Source organism: Tenrec ecaudatus, chromosome 16, assembly GCF_050624435.1.
Source record: "Tenrec ecaudatus isolate mTenEca1 chromosome 16, mTenEca1.hap1, whole genome shotgun sequence".
NCBI lineage: Eukaryota > Metazoa > Chordata > Mammalia > Afrosoricida > Tenrecidae > Tenrec > Tenrec ecaudatus.
Genome location: NC_134545.1, coordinates 78,819,858 through 78,843,788, shown reverse-complemented (window position 1 = coordinate 78,843,788; position 23,931 = coordinate 78,819,858). Strand labels below are relative to the sequence as shown.

The window sequence follows — 23,931 nt, the reverse complement described above, 5'->3', positions numbered from 1 at the left end:
GTTGCTTCTGAGCTAGATGGCTGCTGGTTTACCTTCAAGCCTTAAAGACCCCAGACACTATGTCTTTTGATAGCTAGGCACCATTAGCTTTCTTCACATTTGCTTATGCACCCGTTTGTCCTCAGCGATTGTATCATGGAGGTGTGCACCCAATGATATGATTTTTTGTTCTTTGATGCCTGATAACTGATCCCTTCGGAACCACGTGATCACACAGACTGGTGTGTTCTTCCAGGTGGGCTTTGTAGCTTCTCAGCTAGATGGCCGCTTGTTTATCTTCAAGCCTTTAAGACCCCAGACGCTATATCTTTTGATAGCCGGGCACCATCAGCTTTCTTCATCACATTTGCTTATTCACCCGCTTTGCAAGACTGCAACTCTTTATGGAAGTAGAAAGCCTCATCTTTCTCCCATGGAGCGGTAGGGGTGGGGGGTTCAAACTACTGGCCTGGCCTTGTGGTTCCCAGCCCAACGTCTAACGACTACAGTACCCGGGCTCCTTGTATTCTGTTACAGACTAGCTTAACAAATGTTACCCTTGTATCACAGAGTGTTTCTCATCTCCTGGTCTTCACAGTCAACCCCGTTGATGGAGGCCTTCGACTCTGGCTTGGTAACTCTTTCCCTATGTGGGGCATGGAAGCACGCAGTCTTTCAACAGCATGCATATCCCAGTGCACAGCACATTTGGGATATTCTGGAGTGCTTTCCTAGCAGAGACGTTGAAGTACTGTTATTCTAAGACACACACTTTCTTCCGGCATCCTTGGATGGGTCTCTTGCCGACCACCTCCTCTGCTCCTGGAGCCTCTACTAACTCTCCCTGCCACTCTCTCAGCAGATGGCTTCAGCCTCTACAACCCATTCCTTAGCTCAGGGGTTCTCCGACTTTCAGGGCCTTGGAATGACCTGACAGGCTTGCTAAAGCCCAGAACACTGCCCTTCCCGCCCACCCCCCCACCCAATTCCCAGAGATTCTTAACAAGACCTCTGCTCTGTAAATGAATTCTTTCCTCTGATCCCACTGGAAGTAGTTTATCTTCTCTTCTAACTGATATCCACCCCTCTACCTGCCCTCTGAGCCTCCTTCCCACCTTCTCTGGGCCTGCACTCCCAACTCCTGCTCCTTTGAGCTGCTTCACCACGTGCAGCAATATTGCCCTTACCTGGGCCAGGTGCCCGTGTCACTGCTATTTTACCAACAGCAGCATCTCTCTCACCAGAAGTCGTTAGAGCGAACCACTGCCAGCCTTTCCTCCTGCTGGGAGCTGCGGCTTCACCTGCTGCCTCCATTTCCTAGGCATGCATTTTAATTCCCAGGAATACTCACAAGCTCTCCTGAAACCACCTGGTAAGTTAAAAACCACATCCTGCTTCCAAAATCCCAGGACCTTTATTATTTAATGACAGCAGCTGAATCTTACCGACTGGACTGCGAGCGCTTAGTTGTCAGTGGGTGCTGTCAAGTCGATTTCAACTGATAGTGACACCCCGCGACAGACTCCTCTGTGCCACAGCTGTGATCTTATGGGGCAGATTGCCGGGTCTTTGTGGAACCGCAGCAACAGAGATCTACTTCCTCACTTCACGTCAAGTTCACCAGACTCACTGCCACTGAGTGAATGCTGCCTCATGGTGGCCCTCTAGGACAGGACAGAACTGCCCCTGGGGGCTTCCAAGACTGTGAGCATCTTTACAGGAGTCGGAAGCCCCCCCTTTCCCCTATGGAGCAGCTGATGATTTTGCCCTTGGTTAGCAGCTCAAGGCACGTGCAGCCCCTACTGTCCTTATGCCAGCCTTGAGACAGGTGATGAAAACAGATGACCAAACCTAGCATCAGAAAGGTTCCCTCATTTCCCTAGCGGTCCAAGTAAGGAGCTAGGATTTGATTGCAGAACTTGGGTGCTTAAACAGTAGTCCCTACTGAACTCCGGAAGCCCTGCATGCTGCTCAAATTCCATTTCTTGGCCCTGAGGCCAGAGATTTCCTCTTAGGTGGCACATGAAAGAAACCGCAGTGGTTCCCCTAAGGATTCTGATGGGGGTGATGTCGAACCACATGTTGAAAACCCTCCCTCTGTATTGACACCATGGGCCACTTCCTCCCTCTGTAAACTCTTCCCTCAGTTGCTACGAGACCACCTTCCCCCACTCTGGTCCTGCCGGCTCTGATTCATTGTTCCCCATCCATGTCTTACTCTCCTGCCCATACCGATGCCCCTGGCACTCTGCCCTCACCTTCTCCTCCCTTTGTTGAGCCCATCCAACTGGAGGCAGGTGGCCTGCCTTGCCCTTCTAGTGCCCCCCACCCACCCACACACACACTCAGCGAGAGCCGGTGCAGCCTGAAACAATCAGAATGGCGGTGAGCTACCGCTCAGGCTCCAGGCAAAAACTGTGTGGCATTTGATTGACACTGATCCTGGGGGTCCTCTCACCTAACACCGCCCTCGAAAGTCCTCCTCTGCCCTCTGCAGCCTTCTGTTCCAGTCAGGCAGGCAGAAGAGCGGGCGGGTCACTCCACACACTCACACAAATGACTTCCAGTCATTTGCGTCGTGAAAGCCTTCGACCTCTTTTGGTGGGTTCAACTGTGGCTCCCTCACTAGATACACATCAGGCTTCACTTAGCAGGTGGGGAACTTGGAACCAGGGAGGGAAGAGGAAGGAGGGTGAGCTGCTTTACACAGGGACCTTCTCCTCTTCCTAGACTGTTTCTGAAGCTCAGATACAAAAGGCGGTGGAGATATGTGACCTTCATGCCACCTGTACACCACCTGTGGGGGGGGGGGCGACTGCTGCAGACCTGCTCCCTAGTACAGCTTAGGATGAGGACAGAGGACAGAGGTGGCTACTAGCCTGACTTCCTGCCACAACCCCCAACACACACGCACGCACGCCTGTCTGCTGACCATATAAATGGCTGGCTCCTCTTAGCTTTTACATGGCCTTGGTGTCAATTCCTCTACTGTGTATTTCTTGTCATGCAGGAGGGCATCTCCTAGTGCCACACTTCTATGAGAAGTACAGATTGTTGTTGTTGTTATCATGTGTCCTAGAGCTGATGCCAACTCATAGAGAGACGAGAGGACAGAGAACTGTCCCATCGTGTTTTCTAGGCTGCAATCTCTATGGGAGCAGATGGCTAGATCGTCTCCTGCAGTGCCTTTTGGTATTTGGCTTTGACCGGCTGATCTTTTGGTTAGCTGCTAAGTATAGAATATACGTATGTACGCTATTCACTCGCCACCCAGAGGCACCTTATGAGTCAGCCCTGGTAGCCTGCTTCTGAGAGGTCATAGCCTTGGACTAAGGCTATGCTACTTTGTACTCATTCGGTTGCTATGAATCCAAATGTAATGACAACGATACATATTGTTGACCCTGTCTCATAACATAGGAGCCGTAAAGATACGCTTATGCGCTGAGATTCAATTCCATCCCGCCAGTTTGAGTGACACCTGCTCTTCCCAGCCTGACTGGCCCAGGCGGTGACTCCTCCAAGGCCCCTTGCCTGTGTGCTTTTGACTGGGATTCTCCCCGTGGAGCTGCATCTGAGACAGCCTCCAAACCTCTTTCCAAACCACCTCTGAGGCACACTTCTGAGGCGAATAGACTATCCTCTTGCAAATTAGCGTCATGCGGCATTGAAGATGGCTCACAGAAACGATTTCTTTCCGTATGGTTCTTTCATATGTTCTTAAAAATGGATTGAGACCTCATATTAAAAATTGACATCATGCATCTAGAATCTAAATTTCCAAGTTCTCGTGAAAAAAATAAAGAAAGGCTGCCCTACTGATTTGGTCTGTATTTCTGCAGTTTACCTCTTTGACTCTTTAACAAAATTCCTGATGGAGTGTGTCATTGAAACGGACTCGATTCATAAACGGAACCACCGGGTGCTGTCCTGTTCATGTGACAAGGAGCATGACCTCTCTGTTACTGTACGACTGCCCCATCTTTAACATTTAAGTTACCCTGTGAAAGCAGGTTCATGTCCTACCCCAATCAGCATCCTCAGTGGAGGACAATAGTCCCAAAGAGATTTTACTTTCAGAGACTCTGTCAATGACGGCATCATTTAGGAATATTGCTTACCCGCATGTCCAATCGCCTGACACATAGTAACGATTACAAGTGCCCTTAGGCAGGCCACAGCCCTTCTCACTGGGCATCTGGCTTGACCACACCAGCCCACTCTGCACGATCAATTCAGTTTCCTCAAGTATGAAATTGCATGACACAGTCAACGCCTACTTGGTGTTTGCTTACCCCTGGTAAAGAGGGAGGGGTTGGGGCGGGTCAGCAGGGAGGGTGGGTGGCCTGGGAAGATGATTTCCACGTCCCGTTCCGTTTGGAGCACAGAGCTAAACCCTGTGGCTTAAGCCTTTTGAACAACCTTGCATCCTCCATCTCAGGAGTGTTGGGGTCTGACCCTCTACTTTCAGGGGGATGAGCCCATCCATGATGCTCCCATCTTCCTCTGGGGTCTCTTCCTAAGACTACCCACCTACAGCATTGTAATTACCTGAGTCTAGGTCCCACCTGAAGGAGCCCTGGTGTCGTCAGGCTGCTGGAAGTGGTAAGGCTGCTGGCCACAAGGTCAGCAGTTTGATATTACCAGCCACTCTAAGGGAGAAAAATAAAGCTTTCTTCTCCCATAAAGGGTCACAGTCTCCGAAACTCACAGGGGCAGTTCTACCTTGTTGAGTAGGGTTGCTATGAGTCCAAGTTGACTCAATGGCAATGGTCCTCTTTTGGGGTATGTCCCAACTGGAGGGGCAGCCTTGATGCTGGGCTTGTGTCTTTTCTGTGTGTCTAGCCTCAGGCTTAACACAGCTCTGGAGGTAGGATCCAACACCACCGACCCCAATGACCTTCCTAATGATCCTAAGAGCGTCCCCACTCAGCACATTCCTGAGCAAGGGACTTTATCTTTATACACACAGATATTATCTGACAAGAAATAAGCACCGTCAGTTTTCCCGAGTTGCTGATTTCTGCCTCTCCTCCAGCGTGACCGGTGTTTCTCTATCTCTTAATCACAAGACTCCTTACCCACAATCGCCTCAGAGAGGGGTTTCACAGACATCCTGTCTCCGTTCCCTTTCCCTGGGAGCAGGCCTAAAAATGACGATCAATTCATTTGGCTAATTGGCACATTGCTGTTCCTCTTCTTTGCCTTCCAATGGCCATTCCACCCCAGCTCCTCTTCAGGACAACCTCTTTGGCAGCCTCTGGCAGGCACTTACACAGGCTAAATTCACTGACCCCTGGCCATCTTGCAAAAGACAGCTATCAAATGGACTCGTTATTCAAGGACGGGATCCTCCTGCGGAGGCTGTGGGGCTGCTCTCTGCCAGATCCTGGCTTGTACGGGAGTACAGGCTGCCCTTGCCAAGCGCTCAAGGCCTGGGTTCTTTCAGCCCCTGGGATGCTGACACAGCCTTCACAGCACTTACCGAGGTCCCGTCTGCCTCCACCTCAGTGGCTACAGGAAGTCTGTCTTTGAGTAGCGAAGCAGTTACACGGCACGATTTCTGAGGCCTCAGGAAACCCCACAGATCCACTCTACTACCTATTCTGCCATGCCTGACACAGTTTTCCTGGCCACAGCCTTCTACTGGCCAGTTACAGTCGTTTGTATTTTTTTTCCAGAACAGTTACAATCTTGAGACGTGAACTTTTTATTGAACTATAACTTAGCTACACAAAAGAACACAAGGCAGGAGACTGTAAATGAACTGTGTATGTAATCACCACCAAGATCCAAAGAGAGAACATTGTCATTCCCTCAGAATCCCTGCCCTGGCCCCCAGTGTTCCCCTCTAGTTGATTCGCCACGCTCATCAGGGAAACCACCGTCCTGAATTACAATAATAGAAATGTCCATTTGCTGTTGTCCTTTATAAAAATAAGGTCATGTTGTACGAGGGGGTACACACACCCCCCAAAAATGATGGAGATTTCATAGTACACATTTTTCCTATGAGGCAAGGATTGAGCAACTTGCTCTGAATTAGGGCACCCAGTGGCATCACCAGAGAAGGTTCTCTCTGGGATTTTTTTTGTAAAAGCAGTTTCACATGAACATTGTCTTTTTGTGATGAGAAAATAGCATGAGGCAGTGAATTTTTTTTTCCTGCTTGGGAAAAATGCTGCAGAAACTGTTGTGATGTTGAACATAGCTTACAAGGACAGCACTAAAGGAAAAACTCAAATGTAAAAATGTTTTTCTAGTTTTAAAAGAGGTGAAATGTGCATTGATGACAAACCTCTTTCTGGATGTCAGTCAACTGCCCCAAAGTATGAAAATGTCAATTCGTAGTGCACTTGGAGTTCAGTCCACCAGGTCAGACTGTTAATTAAGCTTTCTATTTAGAGGTTCTGAAAAGATTGTGTAACAATGTACAACAAAAAGGGCCTGGTTTATGGCAGACTGATTTTGGGCAAAAAAAAAAAAAAAAAGCATTCTTCTCTTGCCCCATGCATCTTACTCACCTGACCTTAATCCATTCGACTTCTTTTTGTTTCCTCAAATGAAGGGGTACAAGAAAGGACTGCGATTTGAAGATGTAGAAGAGGTGAAGAAAAAAAAAAACGAGGGAGGTGCTGTCAGCCATCCAAACAGATGAGTTTGAAAAATGTTTCTAAGAATGGAATCGCAGGTTTGACAAATGTATTAAGTGTAACTGAGAGCACTTTGAAGGTGATAAGGTTGGTTTGTAAAAAAAAAAAAAATTAAATGCATAGTTTTGAGTGAAAAATTCATCGTTTCCTTTTTGGTATCTCCTTGTATGTTAAGAGTCCCTGGATGGTAGAAAGGGTTCATGCGCTCAGTTTCAAATGAGAAGGCTAGAGGTTCAAGTTCACTCAAAGACTTCTCAGAAGGTCTGGCCCTCTACTTCAGGGAAAAACCAGCCCTTGAAACCTTATGGAGCGCCGTCTATTTGGGCACACCTGGGGTCACAGTCAACTGGGCAGCCACTGTGCCCTATGCTCTGTTTGCTGAATGTTTGTTGCTGGCGTTCATGGCATACCAGGATCTTCAAGCCAGTGTAACTTATTGAGGCCATGAGCCAGCCAATCCTGTCCCTTGCAACAATTTAAAAATTATTTGCAAGCCATAAATATATTTTTACAAATGAAATCATTATTATCTGAATAACATCCTTTGAGGATTTTTCAATGTTACTTCAGAGCTACGAGTAGGGCTCCAGAGCCCCAGTTTGCTGGCCCCTGGCTTTTCTTTGCCCTAGAGGAGCTCATGGCGCCATGAGCTGGCCCCTGGCTTTTCTTTGCCCTAGAGGAGCTCATGGCGCCATGAACTCACAATTATTAGTATATTTTAAACATTTTATCGGGGACTTGTACAACTCTTAGCACAATCCATACACACATCCATTGTGTCAAGCACATTTGTACACCTGTTGCCATCATCCTCAAAACATTTGCCTTCTCCTTGAGCCCTTGGTGTCAGCTCATTTCTCTCCTCCCTCACTGCTCCCCCCTCCCTCATGAACCCTTGATAATTTATAAATTATTATGTCTTATCTTACGCTGTCTGATGTCTCCCTTCACCCACTTTTCTGTTGTCCACCCCCCAGGGAGGAAGTTATATGTAGATCCTTGTGATCAGTTCTTCCTTTCTACCCTACCCGCTCTCTACCCTCCTGGCATATAGCTACCCTCATCACTGGTCCTGAAGAGATCATCTGTCCTGGATTGCCTGTATTTCCAGTTCCTATCTGTAGCGGTGTACATCCTCCAGTCCAGCCGGATTTGTAAGGCAGAATTGGGATCACTGATAGTGCAGGGGGGAGGAAGCATTTAGGAACTAGAGGAAAGTTGTATGTTTCATCATTGCTACAGTGCACACTGACTGGCTTGTCTCCTCCCCGTGACCCTTCTATAAGGGGATGTCCAGTGGCCTACAGATGGGTCTTGAGTCCCCCATTCTTCACTCCCCCTCATTCACAATGATATGATTTTCTGTTCTTTGATGACTGATACCTGATCTCTTCAACACCTTGTGATCACACAGGCTGGTATGCTTCTTCCATGTGGGCTTTGTTGCTTCTGAGCTAGGTGGCCGCTTGTTTACCTTCAAGCCTTTAAAACTCCAGACGCTATATCTTTTAGTAGCTGGGCACCATCAGCTTTCTTCACATTTGCTTATGCACCCACTTTGTTTTCAGCGATCGTGTAGGGAAGGTGAGCATCATGGAATGCCACTTTAATAGAAGAAGTGTTCTTGCATCGAGGGAGCACTTGAGTGGAGGACAAATGTCCATCTACTACCTTAATACTAAACCTATAAATATATGCACATAGATTTATTTCTCCATCCTCATATATAAATATATTTACATATGTACATGACTTTATTTAGACCTCTATAAATGCTTTTTGCCTCCTAGTTCTTTCCTCTATTTCCTTTTACTTTCCTCTTGTCCCACTAACATGCTCAACCTCTATTTGGGTTTCAGTAATTCCTCTCAGTTACATTACCCTTGATCAAACCCTACCAGACTTCCTACACCCTCCTCACCACTGATTTTGGATCACTTTTTGTTCCCTTGTCCCTGGGTTTGTTAACACCATTTCATTTCCCCCCACCTCTCCCTCTCCCATGCCCATCTGTCCCGTTGTTGTCTCTTCAGCTTGTTTATCCAGTCTATCTAATCTAGACAGACCTGCAGAAATAATAACATGCACAAAAACAAGACAGGAACTCACAATAATTTATCTGTTCTAATGTTCATGAACTACTAGACCAGTAGACTGCATCATGAGAAACACATTGGCATCATCAAGAACCTCATATTTAATCTACAATTAATGCTCATGGAAGCATCAGACAAGAATTTCAACAATGTATTGGCAAATCTGCTGCACAGATCTCTGTAAGGTGTGAAAAGGCAAAGATACCATTTTGAGGACGAAGGTGTGTCTGACCCAAACCAATCATCCCATGCATCTGTGGAATATGGTATTCTAAAAGTACCGGGGACTACCAGAAAAACAAATCTATCTTAGAGGAAGTACAGCTAAAATCCTCCTTTCAAGTAAGGATGGTGAGTGTTCCTCTTAAGTACTTTGGACATGTTATCAGGATAACTAGTCCCTGGAAAGACACATCATGCTTAGCAAAGGAGAGGATACCCCAAAAAGAGGAAGACCCTCGGGGAGATGGATTAGCACAATGGCTACAACAACTGTCTCAAACATAACAAAAGATGGTGAAGACAGTGCAGCAGTGGGCAGTGTCACATTCCGAGTTGACCCAGAGGCACCTAACAAGAACACAATGGTGATCTACATTTGGGTTGCTTCTAGCTTTGTAAAAATTTACAAAGAGTGCTATTACAAGCATTGCAGTGCGGGCCTTTGGTTGTACATTTCCCTATTGGGTTTACGTCAAGGAGAGAAATATGTGAGACACACGAGAAGTGTGTATGTTTAGCATTAGTAAGTACTGTCAAACTTAACCAATATCTGCAGCTTTTTATTGTTGTTCAGCTATAATTCCCAACTGGTGGTTTCCTGATGGGGTAGATTTTCTATAATGTATTAATTGATTTTAATTCCGATCATGTGATCTGTTCCTAACAGTTTGGTATATTATTATTTATTTGCTTCCATTATTGTTGCCCTAAAGGGAAGTATTTACCTGTCTGAATCGATAGCAACAGATCTGAAATTTTAGTAATGTTGGAATCAGGGGGCTGCTTCCCACATAATCCAGTAAGAGTGAAAGATTGAGAATTGAGACGTTCAGGACGCAAGCCAGCGCCCTGGATTCGAGACTCCCATCCGCATGTTTGTGGCTTTGGATGCTATGCCCCATCCCTCAAGTGCCACACGGAGCTAATAACAGCAGTACAGGGTTGTGCTACGTTCTAACGCGAGGCAGCAGACAAGAGCGTACACTATAACCGGGAGAAAATGTGATAAATGTGAAATATTGGTAGAAAGTAAATTAGCGAGCAGGGACAAGTGTATTCAGTTATATTAATAATAAAATAACTAAAAATGAATTGCTTAATAACCTAATTCAATATTGAATGGCGTTCCATTGTGAGTCTTCCTATTGTTTTAAATAGCAATGTAATCTAATGGCCCTTTGCAGTAATGGAACCTACAATCACTAAACTTACCTTACAGCTTCCCCAGACCGCACGGGCTGCCTTGGGTAAAAGCAGGATGCACCCCTCATTTCCCGTTAGGGACAGGAGGGAGCCTCGAACCTGGAGACTAGAGCATATTGTCATCTACCATGCAGTGCAAAGGATGTCCAATGAGGAGGCTGGACTATGCCGCGGTTTTCTCTAAGATGGGCCCGTGCCACGGGCATTGCAGCTGCAGTGGCCTTTTTGTGGGGAACGAGAAAGTGCTTTTTATGCTAATTATGAGCACAGCTGGATTGCGTGTGGGGGGTGGCCGGTCTGCGCTGACCCCTCCGGGGAGGCGTCACCAAGGTTACCCAAAAGAGGCCTGGAAGCAGGCGACATTCCGGCGGGGGTCATTCGACCGCAAGACGCCTTCTCCCAAGGGGTCGGGGGCGCGGAGGGGAGGGGAGGGGCACCGGCAACGCCGCGCAGCCGCAGGAGAGCCGAAGCCCCGCCCGCGGCCCGGCCCCGTTCTGCCGCCGCCGCCTCGTTTCCGGGCCGCGAGCCGGGGCGCATTCGGCGCTGCACGCGAGCCCGCCGCCTCCGCCGGAAGTGGTGCGCGTCGGGACCCGTAGCGGCCGGGCGGAGCGCGATTGGCGGCGGCTGCGGCGGCGGCCTTCGCGGGCTGGGCTGCCGGTTCGGTTCGGCTGGGCGGGCCCCGCAGCACCTCGCGGTGGTCGCGGCAGCCGCGGAGGACGGCGGAGACGGCGCCTCGGGGGGTTAACGTGGTGGCGCCGGGAGGCAGAGCCAGGGTGTGTGTGGACGTGGGGGGGGTGCATTTGGGGGCGGCGTGAGGAGGACGTCGAAACTTGCTTGATAGATGGCAATTCTCGCTCTTTAAAAGACAGATTCTGGAGACAGCCTTCTCGATTTTGCTTGTCAGCCCTTGCCAATGGATGCCTAGAAGGGTCAGCTTGTTAGGACAGCCCTGTGGTGACATGGGTAAAGCCACCAGAGAGCAAAACTAAAAGGAGTGGGGAGGGAGCAGGAGGAGGAGCGTGATGATGGGTGACAGTGTGGAAACTTACACTCTCGTGAAATTGCTTCTCCCCGCCCCCGAACATTTTGAAGCCCCGCCGTAATTCATATTTAAAGGGCAGGGAAAACCCTCAGGAACCCTGGTGGCTCAGTGGGTTGGGCTCACGTTGGCCGTGGAGCACAAGGTCAGTTTGAAACGGTCAGCAGCTCCCCCGGAGAACGATGCGGCTTCTGCGAAGATGCACAGCCCCGAAACCCCGCTCTGACCGTTCTGATCGCCCCGTGAGTCGCTGTGGGTCCCAATGGACTGCGTGGTAGTGAGTTGAGAGTTTGGGGGTGCTTCGCCCTGCTCACCCCACCACAAGGTCAGTGTTCCACACCCCTTGGGAGATGAGGCTGCCCTTCTCCTGTGGAGATGAACAGCCTCAGAAAACCTCTTGAGGGTCTCTGTGAGCCAGACCGCACTAGGTGGCAGCTGTTTGGTATGTAAGTGATTCGATCTCAAGTCCTAGGAAGTGAGTATTCACTTGAGCCCCATTTAATAGAGGAACAAGCTCAGTGAGGTTAAGGAACATGCCCAAAACAAGACACATGAAAGGTATCGCTCCTCGATTTAAATTAGGGCGAATCAGCTCCACATGGTTATCCCCCATCGGGATGTGAACACCATGGCACAAGGACCACGAAGAGCACGGCGATGACTTGAACAGATGTGGGAAGACATCTAGAGCAACGAATGCATCTGATAAAGGTCACGACGGTCAGGCGTATGTGAGTCAGTGACGGGTCATCTAAGGTGGCGAACCAGTGGCCTTCTAGCCATCACCGCCAGCCTCGGCTGGAATCTTCTTTGCATCATTCTGGGGGACAGAGAAGAGGGAATCAATCCCAACACACCTCTCTTGGAAAGTGGTACTGTGGAAAGATCACTTGGGTCACAGCGGTTCTCAACCTGTGGGTCACGATCCCTTTGGGGGTTGAACGACCCTTTCACAGGGGTCGCCTAAGACCATCGGAAAACACAAATATTTCACAATATATAATTACATACTGTTTTGTGATTAATCACTGCTTTAATTATGTGTATGTTCAATTTGTAACAATGAAAATACATCCTGCATATCAGATATTGACATTATGATTCATAACAGTAGCAAAATTACAGTGATGAAGCAGCAATGAAAATAATGTTATGATTGGGGGTAACCACACATGAAGAACTCTATTAAAGGGTCGTGGCATTAGGAAGGTTGAGAACCACTGACTTAGGTCTTAATGGTTAATTGAGATAACGGTCTTATTTAGCAGATGACATGACTTTGTTCTAGGTAGCCAGAAACATCCTCTGCTGCAGATCCAATGCCCTACAGTTTAGGAAGGGACTGTACTTTGTTACAGTGCCGTAAAGTTTTACAAATTTGAACGTATCCTTTGGACTGGTTCCTGCCAGTCTTATGAATTAATATTCATAATGTGCCAAGTTGTCAAGAGTTAATAGTGGAACCCTTATTGCCAAGTGTCTTTCCCACAAGAGTGATTTTTAAAATAATTTAATTGGCTGGTTTTGAATCTCTGAGTCTATTTGACTCTCCATTGAACGGTCAAGTAGTCCACCCCTCCCTTGTTAATGTCTGGCCCCAATTCAGGTTAGTGCTGAGCCAGGAGCTGCTTCTGACATAACCCATGGATTTTTTTAAGTGTTAGCGCAGGTCTTCCAACATTTAAAAAAAAATTATAAGAAATTGAAACAAGAGAAAGCTGACTAGACCAAAAGACAGAGTAGTTTACCTTGAGAGAATGTAAGCTTAAGGGAAAAAAAGTAGACGTCTTTGTTGTTAGGTGCCATCTAGTTGATTCTGACTGATTGTGACCTTATGCTCAATAAAACAAATCTTTACTGAAAAAGATGATTTTGATCCACAAATGGAATGCTATTCACAATACCTAATCTAACAGCATATCCAGATCTCACCCACCGCCACCAACTTGACGCCAACATAGTGACGCCGTAGGGCAGTAGAACTTCCCTAGAGGGCTTTCAAACGGTCAATCTCGACCTAAGCAGATCACCACATCTCTCTTGGAACTGCTGGTGGTTTCAAACTGCTGACCTTTCGTTTGGCACCAGAGTGCTTTAACCTCTATGCAGTCAGGACTCCTCAAGGAACATAAAACCAAACTCACTGCCCTCGAGTCAGTGCTGACCCTAGTGACTCCCCTGTGGGTTTCTGAGACTGTTTACAGGATTAGAAAGCCCCGTCTTTCTCCCAAGGAGCTGCTGGTGGTTTCAAACTGCCTACCACTACAAAATGTTCATAATTTCAGAAAAGCAGTTTGGAACAATTGAAATCATAAACTAGAATCAAGTAGATCAGCTCAGCCACCTCCTTGTTATGTGAAATTGGTCATTCTGTTTGTCCTTTGTTCCTGTAGTGCGTGTGTGCGTGCGTGTGTGTGTGTGTGTGCGCGCGCAATTCCCAAGTCAAATGTGGCCATTTTAAAGTGAATGATTCAGGGTGGCTCTTGATGCATGCACGATCGTGTGCAGCCACTGTCCCTATCCAGCTGCCCAGCGTTTCTTAATCTGGAAAATGGAGGTGGTGGTTCCTAGCTTGCAGAACTAGAAGTGTTTGGAGAGCGCTTAACACAGTGGCTAGGACAGAATTGGTAATGAATTCATGGTAACTGCTCCTACCGAGTGGCAAGTAAACTATTCCTGAGCGTCATATTTGGTTACACTGTAGCTTCCAAATCTAGTTTTCAGTAGAAGGTCAAAGAGTAGTCTCCCTTGTTGACTTAATCATAATCAAAAGTAATCAGGGTACACATGCCTTTGTTGAAGGGTAAACCTGTTATTTCAAAATGAAGGTTTTTGGTGGCTGGTCAGCCCTCAGAAAGCAACCTGCCCACAGCCATCCTCTGAAATGGTTGTAGCTTTTTAGGTGGGGGGGGAAGGGGAGGAAGGGGAAACCGATTGCAACGATTGATGCATAATCCTCCCCCACCCCAACCTGGGAGGATGAATAACAGAAATGTGGGTGAAGGAAGACAGCGGTCGGTGTAAGATATGAAAGCAGTATTAATTTATCATTTGTCAAGGGGTTGTGGGGGGGAGGGAAGCTGATACCAAGGGTTCAAGTTGAAAGTGAACGTTTAGAAGATGATGATAGCAACGTAGGTATAAACATGCTCGATAAATGACTAATAAAATAGGTGTGGCTAGTTAGGATAACTTATTTTTGAATAAATCTATTTTCAGAATGTTGACAACTTAAGATTTCCAGGCAGTGGATTTTCTGTTCTTTTCCAGATGCAAGGTCACGGAGGCTACGACTCGGATTTTAGTGATGAGGAACGGGGTGGAGAATCTAGCAAAAGGAAGAAAAGGTAACTTGTTTGTTATTGATTTGTGTTTCAGGTTCTTGCTAGATTGACACGAAGGGTAAATAAATCATATTGAAAGTTTACACATTTTACATGCTGTAGCTCATGGATTTTTTTTTCATTGAACTAGAATGTATGGACTCAAAATTTGAGAGCAGTCGTGTGAAGCAATAAGAAAATAATGTTGATGCTGTAAAGAGGATCCGATTAAAGCTGGCCTGGCTCTGTTGTTGATATTTCTCCCCCACCTTGCCTCACGGAGTTTTTGTCAATGTCTTAGCTAAGAAGGGGCCTGGTTGCTGGTCTCTCTGCCAGTCCGTGATTTAGTGTGGAGGATGAGATGATAATGCAGCCCAGCATTTTTTGTGATGTGAATACAGAGAGTAAGTGGCCGAGGGAGAGTTCCTGGAACATTTTGTTAAATGGGAAGGGACAAACAAGGAAATAAAGCCAAGCAAACGGAAAGCTTGGGCCTTAAAGGAGGCTACGTGTTGGCGCTTTGGTTGTTTTCAGCTGTCAGTCCTTGGAAATTTGATTTCATTCATTAACTCAGTAGTGCTTAACTGACCCATACTCTCCAAACTTGTAGCAGTTGACTGTTTCATATTAAGAGCAACATGTATTAGACATATAAGTACTAACCGGGACTGATGGTTTTCACAGGGTACTCGGTCTTCATGGATAATCAAAAGAAAGTCCTAATAAATTATGTTTTAGAGTGCTTTTCCAAAATGAGGTCCCAGGGACTCTGTGGTGAGAGCATTTGGCTAACTGAAAGGTTGGCAGTTTGAACCCTCCATCGGCTCCAAGGGAGAAAGATGTGCCTGTCTGTGCTTTTCTCAAGATTTACAGTCTTGCAAACCTTATTGGGCAGTTCTGCTCTGTCCTGTAAAATTGCTAGGAGTCAGAATTGATTCCTTGGCAATGTGTTTGCTTTGTTTTCGGTTTACATTCTCTACAGATTTTTCCATTCAAACATTTTACTTTCTGGAGTTTGAGCAGATCTAGTTGGGTAGTTCTCTCTGTACTACGGCTAAGAGCTATCTGAATAACTAGGAGTAATTGTCTATATAAAGAGCCCTGGTGACTTACAGTTGGCTTACAAGTTGGGCTGCTAACCACAAGGTCAGCAGTTCAAAACCACCAGCTGCGTCTCAGGAGAAAGGTGAGGCTTTCTACTCTTGTTAAAGAGTTACAGCCTCAGAAACCCACAAGAGAAGTTCTATGCTGTTCTGTAGAGTGTCTATGACTCAGAGTCGAGTTGATGACAGTGAGTCTGTTTTTTTGGGTACGACGCCAGAACCCAGGCTTTTGTTAGTATTATCTTCTCCGTTCTGTAGATATTAAATAAAATTAAGGTATTGACTCAGCAATTTAAGAAGATGTAATGTTTTGTTTTTAAAATCATTTTATTGGGGCTCATACAACTCTTATCACAATCCATACATACATCAATTGTGTAAAGTACACTTATACATTCGCTGCCCTCATCATTCTCAAAATTTGCTTTCTGCTTGGGTTCCTGGAATCAGCTCCTCATTTTCCTTTTTCCCTCTCCCTCCCTCCCCGCTCCTCCTTCCCTTATGAACCCTTAATAATTTATAAAGTATTATTTTATCTTGTCTTACACTGCCCGGCATCTCCCTTCACCCACTTTTCTGTTGTCGGTCCCCCAGGGAGGAGGTCACATGTAGATCCTTGTAATCGGTTCCCTCTTTCCAACCCACTCTCCCTCTACCCTCCCACTATCGCCAGTCAGACAACTGGTCTTGAAAGGTCATCCACCCTGGATTCCCTGTGTTTCTAGTTTCTATCTGTACCAGTGTACCTCCTCTGGTCTAGCCAGTCTTGCAAGGTAGAATTCGGATCATGATAGTGGAGGGTGGTGGTGGTGGGGAAGCATTTAGGAACTAGAGGAAAGTTGTATTTTTCATCGTTGCTACTTCACACCTTGAAGATCAAAGCCCATTTGCCGGGCACTGGAGATCCCCTTGCAGAGGGGTCTAGGGGAGATATAAAGTTTTTATGTGGGACCAGTGAGTCTGATCTTTGAGCTAAGACTCGAGTTCCTTACAACATGTTCCAATTCGGAAAACTGTAGAGTCAGGAAACACTACTCCTGTTTTTTTTTGGGGGGGGGGGGCGGGGCAAGTAGGGCTCTTGGAACTCTTACTATTTTTTTGCTTCTTAATAAACCAGGACAGTTGAAGATGACGTACTGCTCGCAAAGCCGTTTCAGAAAGAAAAGCACGGAAAGGTGGCACATAAGCAGGTCGCAGCAGAAGCGCTGGACAGGTGGGGCATCTTGATGCGCTGGCTCCCTTGGTGAAGATGGCCTTGTCAGTTCCGGGGCGTGGGGACTTCAGTTCATGGTTGAATATTGACACTGAAACATGCTTAATGTCTGTTTCTACAGGGAAGAAGCCAGGAACAGGAGGTTTCATCTCATAGCTATGGATGCTGTATCCTTTTTGACATTGCTAGATCTGTCTAGCTAGTGGGCATTTTACACTCTCCTGTCTATGCACGGCATCTAGTGAAGTCAAGCGGACCATGTACATTTTATTTCTCAACGTAAGTGCTTATTGACAAAGCACATCACCATATATACTTTAGATTGCCGCTCTCTCATATAAGAAAGATAGGAGGAGGAAAAAATAGTACAACATCCTGCTCATGCTCTGTTAATAGGCTTACAGTCCTGAGCCTGCAGATACTTATCCAACCTGTTTTGCAAGCCTTCCACATCGCCCTCTTCTATAGTTACCTGTAGTCTCGTCTTCACTTTTGCCCTCTTCCTACCTGGTGCTTGGCTGCTTAAGGTCTTTGTAAAGTTTTTGTTGAAGGTAGATGAGTGGCCTGCCCCATGCCTGCTATTCCTTTTATGGGTGCTGCTTTGGCATCAGGTCTAAGAACCCTGGCCAAGCTACACCTCATCCCAAAGATGCTCTCCTATCATTTGTTTTATAAAAGTGATCCGAGTAAAATTTTGAATAAGATTAGACTTAGTTGGAGATGATTTTCCCTTCTCGTGGCCTGTAGCTATCCAATTGCTCCTGCACTGTTTTCCTTCTATTAAATTGCATCTTACCTGTTAACAAAAATGAGCATACAAGTATAGTACTCGTGCAAACCTATGTCTACGTTCTTGGTTTTGTCTGCTGGGCGATCTGTCTGTCCCTCTGGCGTACTCCGTTGAGTTAACTGCATGTCTAACAAAACAAAGCATTGCCTGGTTGTGGGCCACCTTCATGACCACGACTACGTTTGAGGTTGCTGGTAACACGGATTCCAACTTCCTGAGGGCTGCTCTCATGTTTGCTTACCCATCTGCTTTTCTAGCCATTACTTCTTCCTGATGAGGTTTCCCAAGTAAAACAGGTGGAGCCTCACCATCTTCTAAGGAGGATTCTGGTTTTGTTTCTTGTAAGACTGATCATTCTGGAAGTCCACAGTGTATTCAGAATTCGCTGCCTACACCACAATGCAAATGCATCAGTATTTTCCCCTGTGTATAAGTATGCATAGGTTTTAAAAACCGTGGAACTCATACTCTTTTTCTGTCTTTCAGTGATAGATCATGAACACAGCACATCTCCTGAATGTATAAAATCCTTAATTTTTTGCATTTCAGTATCAAAGACACAGAAAGTTTGTTAATGATTATATTTTATACTATGGTGGCAAAAAGGAAGATTTCAGGCGTGTAGGGTAAGTATCATGAAATTTACAAAGTGGGGGCAGGGAAAATATATGGATGACATAATTCAAGGCCCACAGCTACTGTGTTTTCTGATTCAGCAGCTCTCCCGGCTTTCTAGTCTATTTTCCATATGTCGTCAGAAAGTGGAGATGCTATCCTGAGCCTCCAACTAACTAGGCAGCAATTTTTCTGCAAGGGAATTTGAGATCCTGAACTTTTTAGGACTTAATATATGGGATTGTTCGACCAAAGGACATTGTTGAAAACCTCCCTCCAGTGTTTCTTCACATGATTTTCCCCCTACATTTGAGGCTCTTCCATCAGCACCTGCTGGTTTTGCATGGCCCTTTTCCTCACTTACCCAGTCTACAGTGGACCAGGCCTTACAGACTCTGTCTCTTCTGTCAGTTGAGCGTACATCCCTCACGGACTCAGCCTGTCAGGTCCGCTCCCCTCACTGCCTGCCTGGCTTATGGTGCACAGCCAGGGAGCTGTGGCAAGTGAAGTGTGGACCGTTTTTCCTGTTTCTGAAAAACAGCCTCCACAGAGAGCAGTATGCCTGATGTCGGACTTTTGATTAGGTCCTGAAGCTAACGTTTACGGGCCTTGCCTTTTCATTGAGTGCTTATCCAGGCCTCTCATCCGAGCCATGGTAGCTTAGCACCATTTGAATCACTGCAGTCAGCTTCAGAGACAGAGGGGTTCTCTGTCCGTTTGTCTTGCTTCCATGGCAGCACCTTGTGTATGTGGCTTTTGAAATCACTGAAATCGTTTGATTATAGGGGGAACTTCACAAAGGTCAAGGGAAAATTCCATCATCTTCGTAATTCCATTTTTCCAAAACCTTTTGGCAGCTCCTTTGTATGTACATGCATATACTCCTGTGACTATACGCATGCATACTTATAATTATGTTTACCTTCATGTATTATCTATTTACTCAAATTGTCCAGAGTTTCAGAGGGAGACAATGTCAAGGAGTCTAGGAAGCAAAAGAATGTTTGGAAACTGCTTTTGGTAGCAACTGTGCAATTCTTCTTGGCACGATTGAACTACTGAATCGTAGGATATATGTATTAGCTCCCAATTAATAAAATTTCTGTTTTAATTACAGAACCTTTTAAATTGCTAAAGTTGACTAATTTTGGTGTTTATTGAATTTAAATAATTTCCCAGGGAAAATGACCAGACGGACTTGGATGTTATTCGAGAAAACCATAGATTCCTATGGAACGAGGAGGATGAACTGGACATGACGTGGTAATTTTAACCTCCGGGGGTTCTGCACCAGATGCCTTCGTCCCATCTCTCTGTTCTTCAGTGTATTGACCCCTTGTCATTTATCTAGGACAGTCAGCCCTGTCAGAGGACACTTCTGAATTAACCACGCCTCAGATGCGTGAACCTAGTTTGGTTGACTTGGGCCATTTTTGGCATTTTAACTGACTTCTCATTACTTGACTTTGCCTATAAAAAGTAATATTCCCTTTTTACAAGCAAGATTGTATCGTAAAAGCCCCAAAAGCCAGGACTTATGTAAGGTGGAAACTTGTCAGTCAAAGACAACTCACGTATTTTCTCACTAAAATGAGCTGTGGGAAAGTGAACGCGTTTTTCTCAGGCAGAAAACTTGTGAGACCTGGAAAAATCAGGCAGTCTTGCTTGGGTCTGGCCCTCCCAGGTTCTATTGTGTGTTGCCCCATATGAATGATGCTCCTCTATGCCTCTCAAAATTGGAAAACTATTTTGAGGGCCACTCATACCTTACAATGGTTTTACAATTCTAACCTTACAAAGGATGAAGTCTTTCTCTCACCTGACTCAGTGCTCCCTTTTCTCCCCTGTGCTGTTTGTTGGGGGCCGTGGCGGGTTCGCAGTCACCTCGGTTCAGCAGAATGAAGCTCTGCGGGTCCTGGGCTGCCCGCACAATTGTGCGGTCTCCGGCTGCAGCCGTGCACCCGCAAGAGCTCATTGCGGGTTGGCTCTCTGACCTACCAGCATGATGGCCTTCTCTAGGGATTAGGCCACCTGATACCATGTCCAACATAGGTGAGGCAAAGGAAGCCTCTCCTTCACTCTTAACGAGCATTCTGGCGGCATTCTTCCAAGATAGATTTGTTTGTTTCTCTGGCAGTTCGTGGTATATTTAATATTCTTTCACAACACCACAATTCAAAACCCATTTTACTTCAGCTTTCCTTATTCACTATCCAGCTTTTGCATACGTAGGAGGCAATTGAAATACCCTGGCTTGGGTCAACCACAGCCTTGTCCTTAATGTGACATCTTTTCTTAGAGAAGCACTTTTAATAGTTAATATCTGGGTATTCTATGTAAATATAACTAAAGGGCCTTTGGGGAAGAAAAAGAACATTAGTATTTATATCATTTTTGTTACTTACGTAGCCTTGCTTCTAAGTTGCACACTGGTTGGATTTCTTACTGTGTAACATTTTCAATTTGGTGGTTCTAGGGAGAAGAGACTTGCAAAAAAATACTATGATAAATTATTCAAGGAATATTGCATAGCGGATCTCAGTAGATACAAAGAAAATAAGGTATGCTTTCAAAATATATTTAGAAGGAAATTCTTATTCAAAAACAATATTAAATTTTAGTACGCTATCATATTCGACATTATTCTTTGAAAGATGCTAATTCCAGGCTAAGTTGTTTTTGCACCTGTAGATTGCATTTGGACCATGAATCTCTGCATCTGTGGGCTTTAGAAAAGGGCCCCGTGGATGCGTCTTTGTGAGCTGAGGCATGAAAAGTCTAAAATTAAACACAAGTGGCTGCTGGATCTGTTGCAACCCCTCTGAGTGGTTATGATGAATGATTGGACACAGCAGAATGATGCCTTTTATTTGTTCACAGATGTTTGAAAGTGGGTTTTTTTCCCCCCCAACTTGATTACCATGTATCAAGAGGCAGATAGATACTTGTCCATCTTCTTTGGCATCAATAGGAGGGAGGGTCTTCAAACGTGCTTAGAATCAACGGATTAAAAGATGATGGGATTTTTCTATAAATATTTTGAAGCCCTCTCATATCGGTAGAGTTAACACTGTTCATGATGAATGATAGATTTCCTTTGTTTCATTGTATCTTATTCTAGTTAAAGTTGTTTTTTATTCTTAGCTCCAGTGTCAAATTTGTAGCTGGAGAAGGTAACCCAAGAACAAAAAGACTATTATATGTGGAAATAAGGCAGAGGGAATGTTACATAAATATGTATGTTACGGATAGTGTTTGTTTATATTAAGAAAGTGTGTGTGTGTGTGTGTGTGTGTGTGTGTGTGTAAGAAAGCTTCTGAGCTTTATGAAAGACCTAAAACATGTTTGTGGAGAAATTGCATACGCTTTTCATTCCATTTTCTAGGAATTTTTTGAAGCCCCCCCTTAGGTATATCATAAAATTTCATTTTATTTAAATCACATCTCGTGTTCTAATTATGTTTCAGTGATCTCTAATACATGTATTGTTTTGCAATATCTTACACACAACATACTATCTATCCACTTTGTATCTCGTGCTTTAAGAAATGCATGCACTTGGTGTATCTCAAACACGTACTCCATTTCTTACCAGCCGGCTTGGACTCCCGCTTTCAGCTCCCCTCTCTCCGAGTTACTCACCATATCTAGCCCACAAAGCACTACCTTGCTTGGAGTTACTGGAAATGACAACACTGCACATGGAGTGTGAAATCCTCGGTCCCTCCAGATAGAGGTTCCCAGACCTGTTTGGCCTGCTGTCCCCTTTTCAGCACCAAAATTACTCCGTGCCCCGGACAGTTAAAAACCTCACCATCCGGGCCAAAAGTGTAGCTATCTGCTTCAGCTGCCCGCCTGGATCGCTCCAGTGCCCTCCCCAGGGGGCAGTATGGGAACACTCTGGGAAACACTGCAAGTCTAGGGGTATGTAACAAAGCCGCTTTTTCAACCTTGGCTCATCTGCTGATTCTTTTTCAGTATTTAAGGCGAGCTGGGCTTTATAGATTAATGGATAATTTCTGCTAATGTAGTTGAGGGGAGAAAGAAATACAGGAATCAAAAATTTTATCTGTTTGGTTTTCATTTTTTAAAGTCCCATTATATTACTGGAAATCATACTTTAAAGAATATTTTCTTATTAGAACACAATGAGTGGTTGAAGATGAGGAGGGCACGTGCAAGGAAGAAATAGGATGATTCCCAGGGTCTGAGTTCGTACTGAGAGAAGGACAGAAAAGGAGGTGCATATATTTCTGTGGGGCGAGAATGCCTTTGCTTTGGGCATACCCTGTCTGAGGTGTTGGGGAAAGGTGAAGCAGTGCTTTTGATTCCCTTCTAGGATGCATCTTGTTTTAAATCCTTACACCCACCAAAGAGTGTTGCATTTGTTTTTAATTAACTAGCTCCTGGCTCCGTGCATACTGTAGATGTGATAGAAGGTACACTGGGCATTTTTCATGAATTCCTCCTTTGTTCCACAATCCCATTCTTTTCCTGGCTTCATTTTCCTTTTCATCATTGAGAAGTTATTTGGGAATATTGCAACCTGGTATCTATAACATTTAAGGCAGCTTCAAAGTAGACAAGATGGTCCCTTAATAGATAATGTTTTTCCACACTTGTTGGAGGAGAAAAAGCTACCGTGAGGCGTTTGTAAGTTGAGTTTACTTAGGCCTGTAAATCTCACTGTATCAAATATCGGCTCCATTTTAGACTTAGATACAATTTTGTATGTACCATTTCATTTTGAGGGCATAAAATGTGTTTGTGTTTGGGCATGAAATATGTATATATTTTTATTTTTTTCTCATCAGTTTGGATTTAGGTGGCGTGTAGAGAAAGAAGTAATTTCAGGGAAAGGTAATTATTTATTGTTTTCTCCTTAATAGGATACAGGTTATTTTTTTATATTACCGAATTGAAATTCAGTAAGATGATTCCTTGGTTTGCATACTGAATGGTTATCTACCCATGTGTTTTAGATATATCAGCACAGCTCAGGATATAATATTTTCATGATGTTTACAGAATTTTTTGCCTTTAGAACATTTGATTGAGAATATGTAGGAAATGTTTAAAGTGTTAAAGATTTGTTAGCAAGGAAACTCACCAAGGACAAATGATTCTTTTTCAATATTTGGAATGGTGAACTATGTGTCTGACGATAAAAAGTGCGTTTTAAAAACTGTCATTATGTATTTTTATATATTTGATTTATTTCGGCCCATTGCTGTTAATCTCTTTATGCCCATACTGGCCAGAGGTCAGTCAAGATGACTATGTTATTCTTTTGACATGGTCTCTATAGATTTGGATAATGTCCTCTCTTTATGACACAACTAGATGAGCTAGGGTTAGCTGCTGACAGTTTCTGCCACTGAACTAAGTTAGTTACTTTTCTAAGGAGCCTGTAGTACAAATGGCATTTAATGGATCTGATCTGTGAATTAGGAATAGTTATTGCTACTGGGTGTTTGTGTTTCTTTGACTTTTGGTGACTAGGGCTTGGAGGTAAGGCTTTTATGGATAAGTCAGAGTTTGTACTAAAATATCCAGTTCAAATTGATAATTTCACGGTTTCATACTTCATATTATTATATATTTATAGCTTTTAAAAATGATATGCTTTGTTGGAGAAATGTATAATTATATACATTTATTACATATGATCCTCATCCTCGGAGTCTTGCTAACT

The 23,931-nt window shown here is 44.9% G+C and overlaps 2 protein-coding genes across 3 annotated transcripts in view; one reads left to right on the top strand and one right to left on the bottom strand.

Moving 5' to 3' along the window:
• The window catches only part of LGI1 (leucine rich glioma inactivated 1), an 84,424-nt gene extending 73,849 nt beyond the window's left edge, over window positions 1–10,575 (bottom strand). The window contains exon 1 of the mRNA XM_075533779.1: window positions 10,163–10,575. Coding sequence (XP_075389894.1) covers window positions 10,163–10,221 — 59 coding nt within the window. The 5' untranslated portion in view covers window positions 10,222–10,575. The remainder of the gene's footprint in view (window positions 1–10,162) is intronic.
• A 159-nt stretch (window positions 10,576–10,734) lies between these two features.
• Window positions 10,735–23,931, top strand: part of LOC142428747 (protein FRA10AC1) — a 34,437-nt gene continuing 21,240 nt past the window's right edge. For both annotated transcript variants that reach the window (XM_075533571.1, XM_075533570.1), the window contains exons 1-8: window positions 10,735–10,926; window positions 14,463–14,539; window positions 16,736–16,831; window positions 16,953–16,998; window positions 18,171–18,247; window positions 19,416–19,499; window positions 20,713–20,797; window positions 23,051–23,096. In XM_075533571.1, coding sequence (XP_075389686.1) covers window positions 14,463–14,539; window positions 16,736–16,831; window positions 16,953–16,998; window positions 18,171–18,247; window positions 19,416–19,499; window positions 20,713–20,797; window positions 23,051–23,096 — 511 coding nt within the window. In that variant the 5' untranslated portion in view covers window positions 10,735–10,926. The remainder of the gene's footprint in view (window positions 10,927–14,462; window positions 14,540–16,735; window positions 16,832–16,952; window positions 16,999–18,170; window positions 18,248–19,415; window positions 19,500–20,712; window positions 20,798–23,050; window positions 23,097–23,931) is intronic.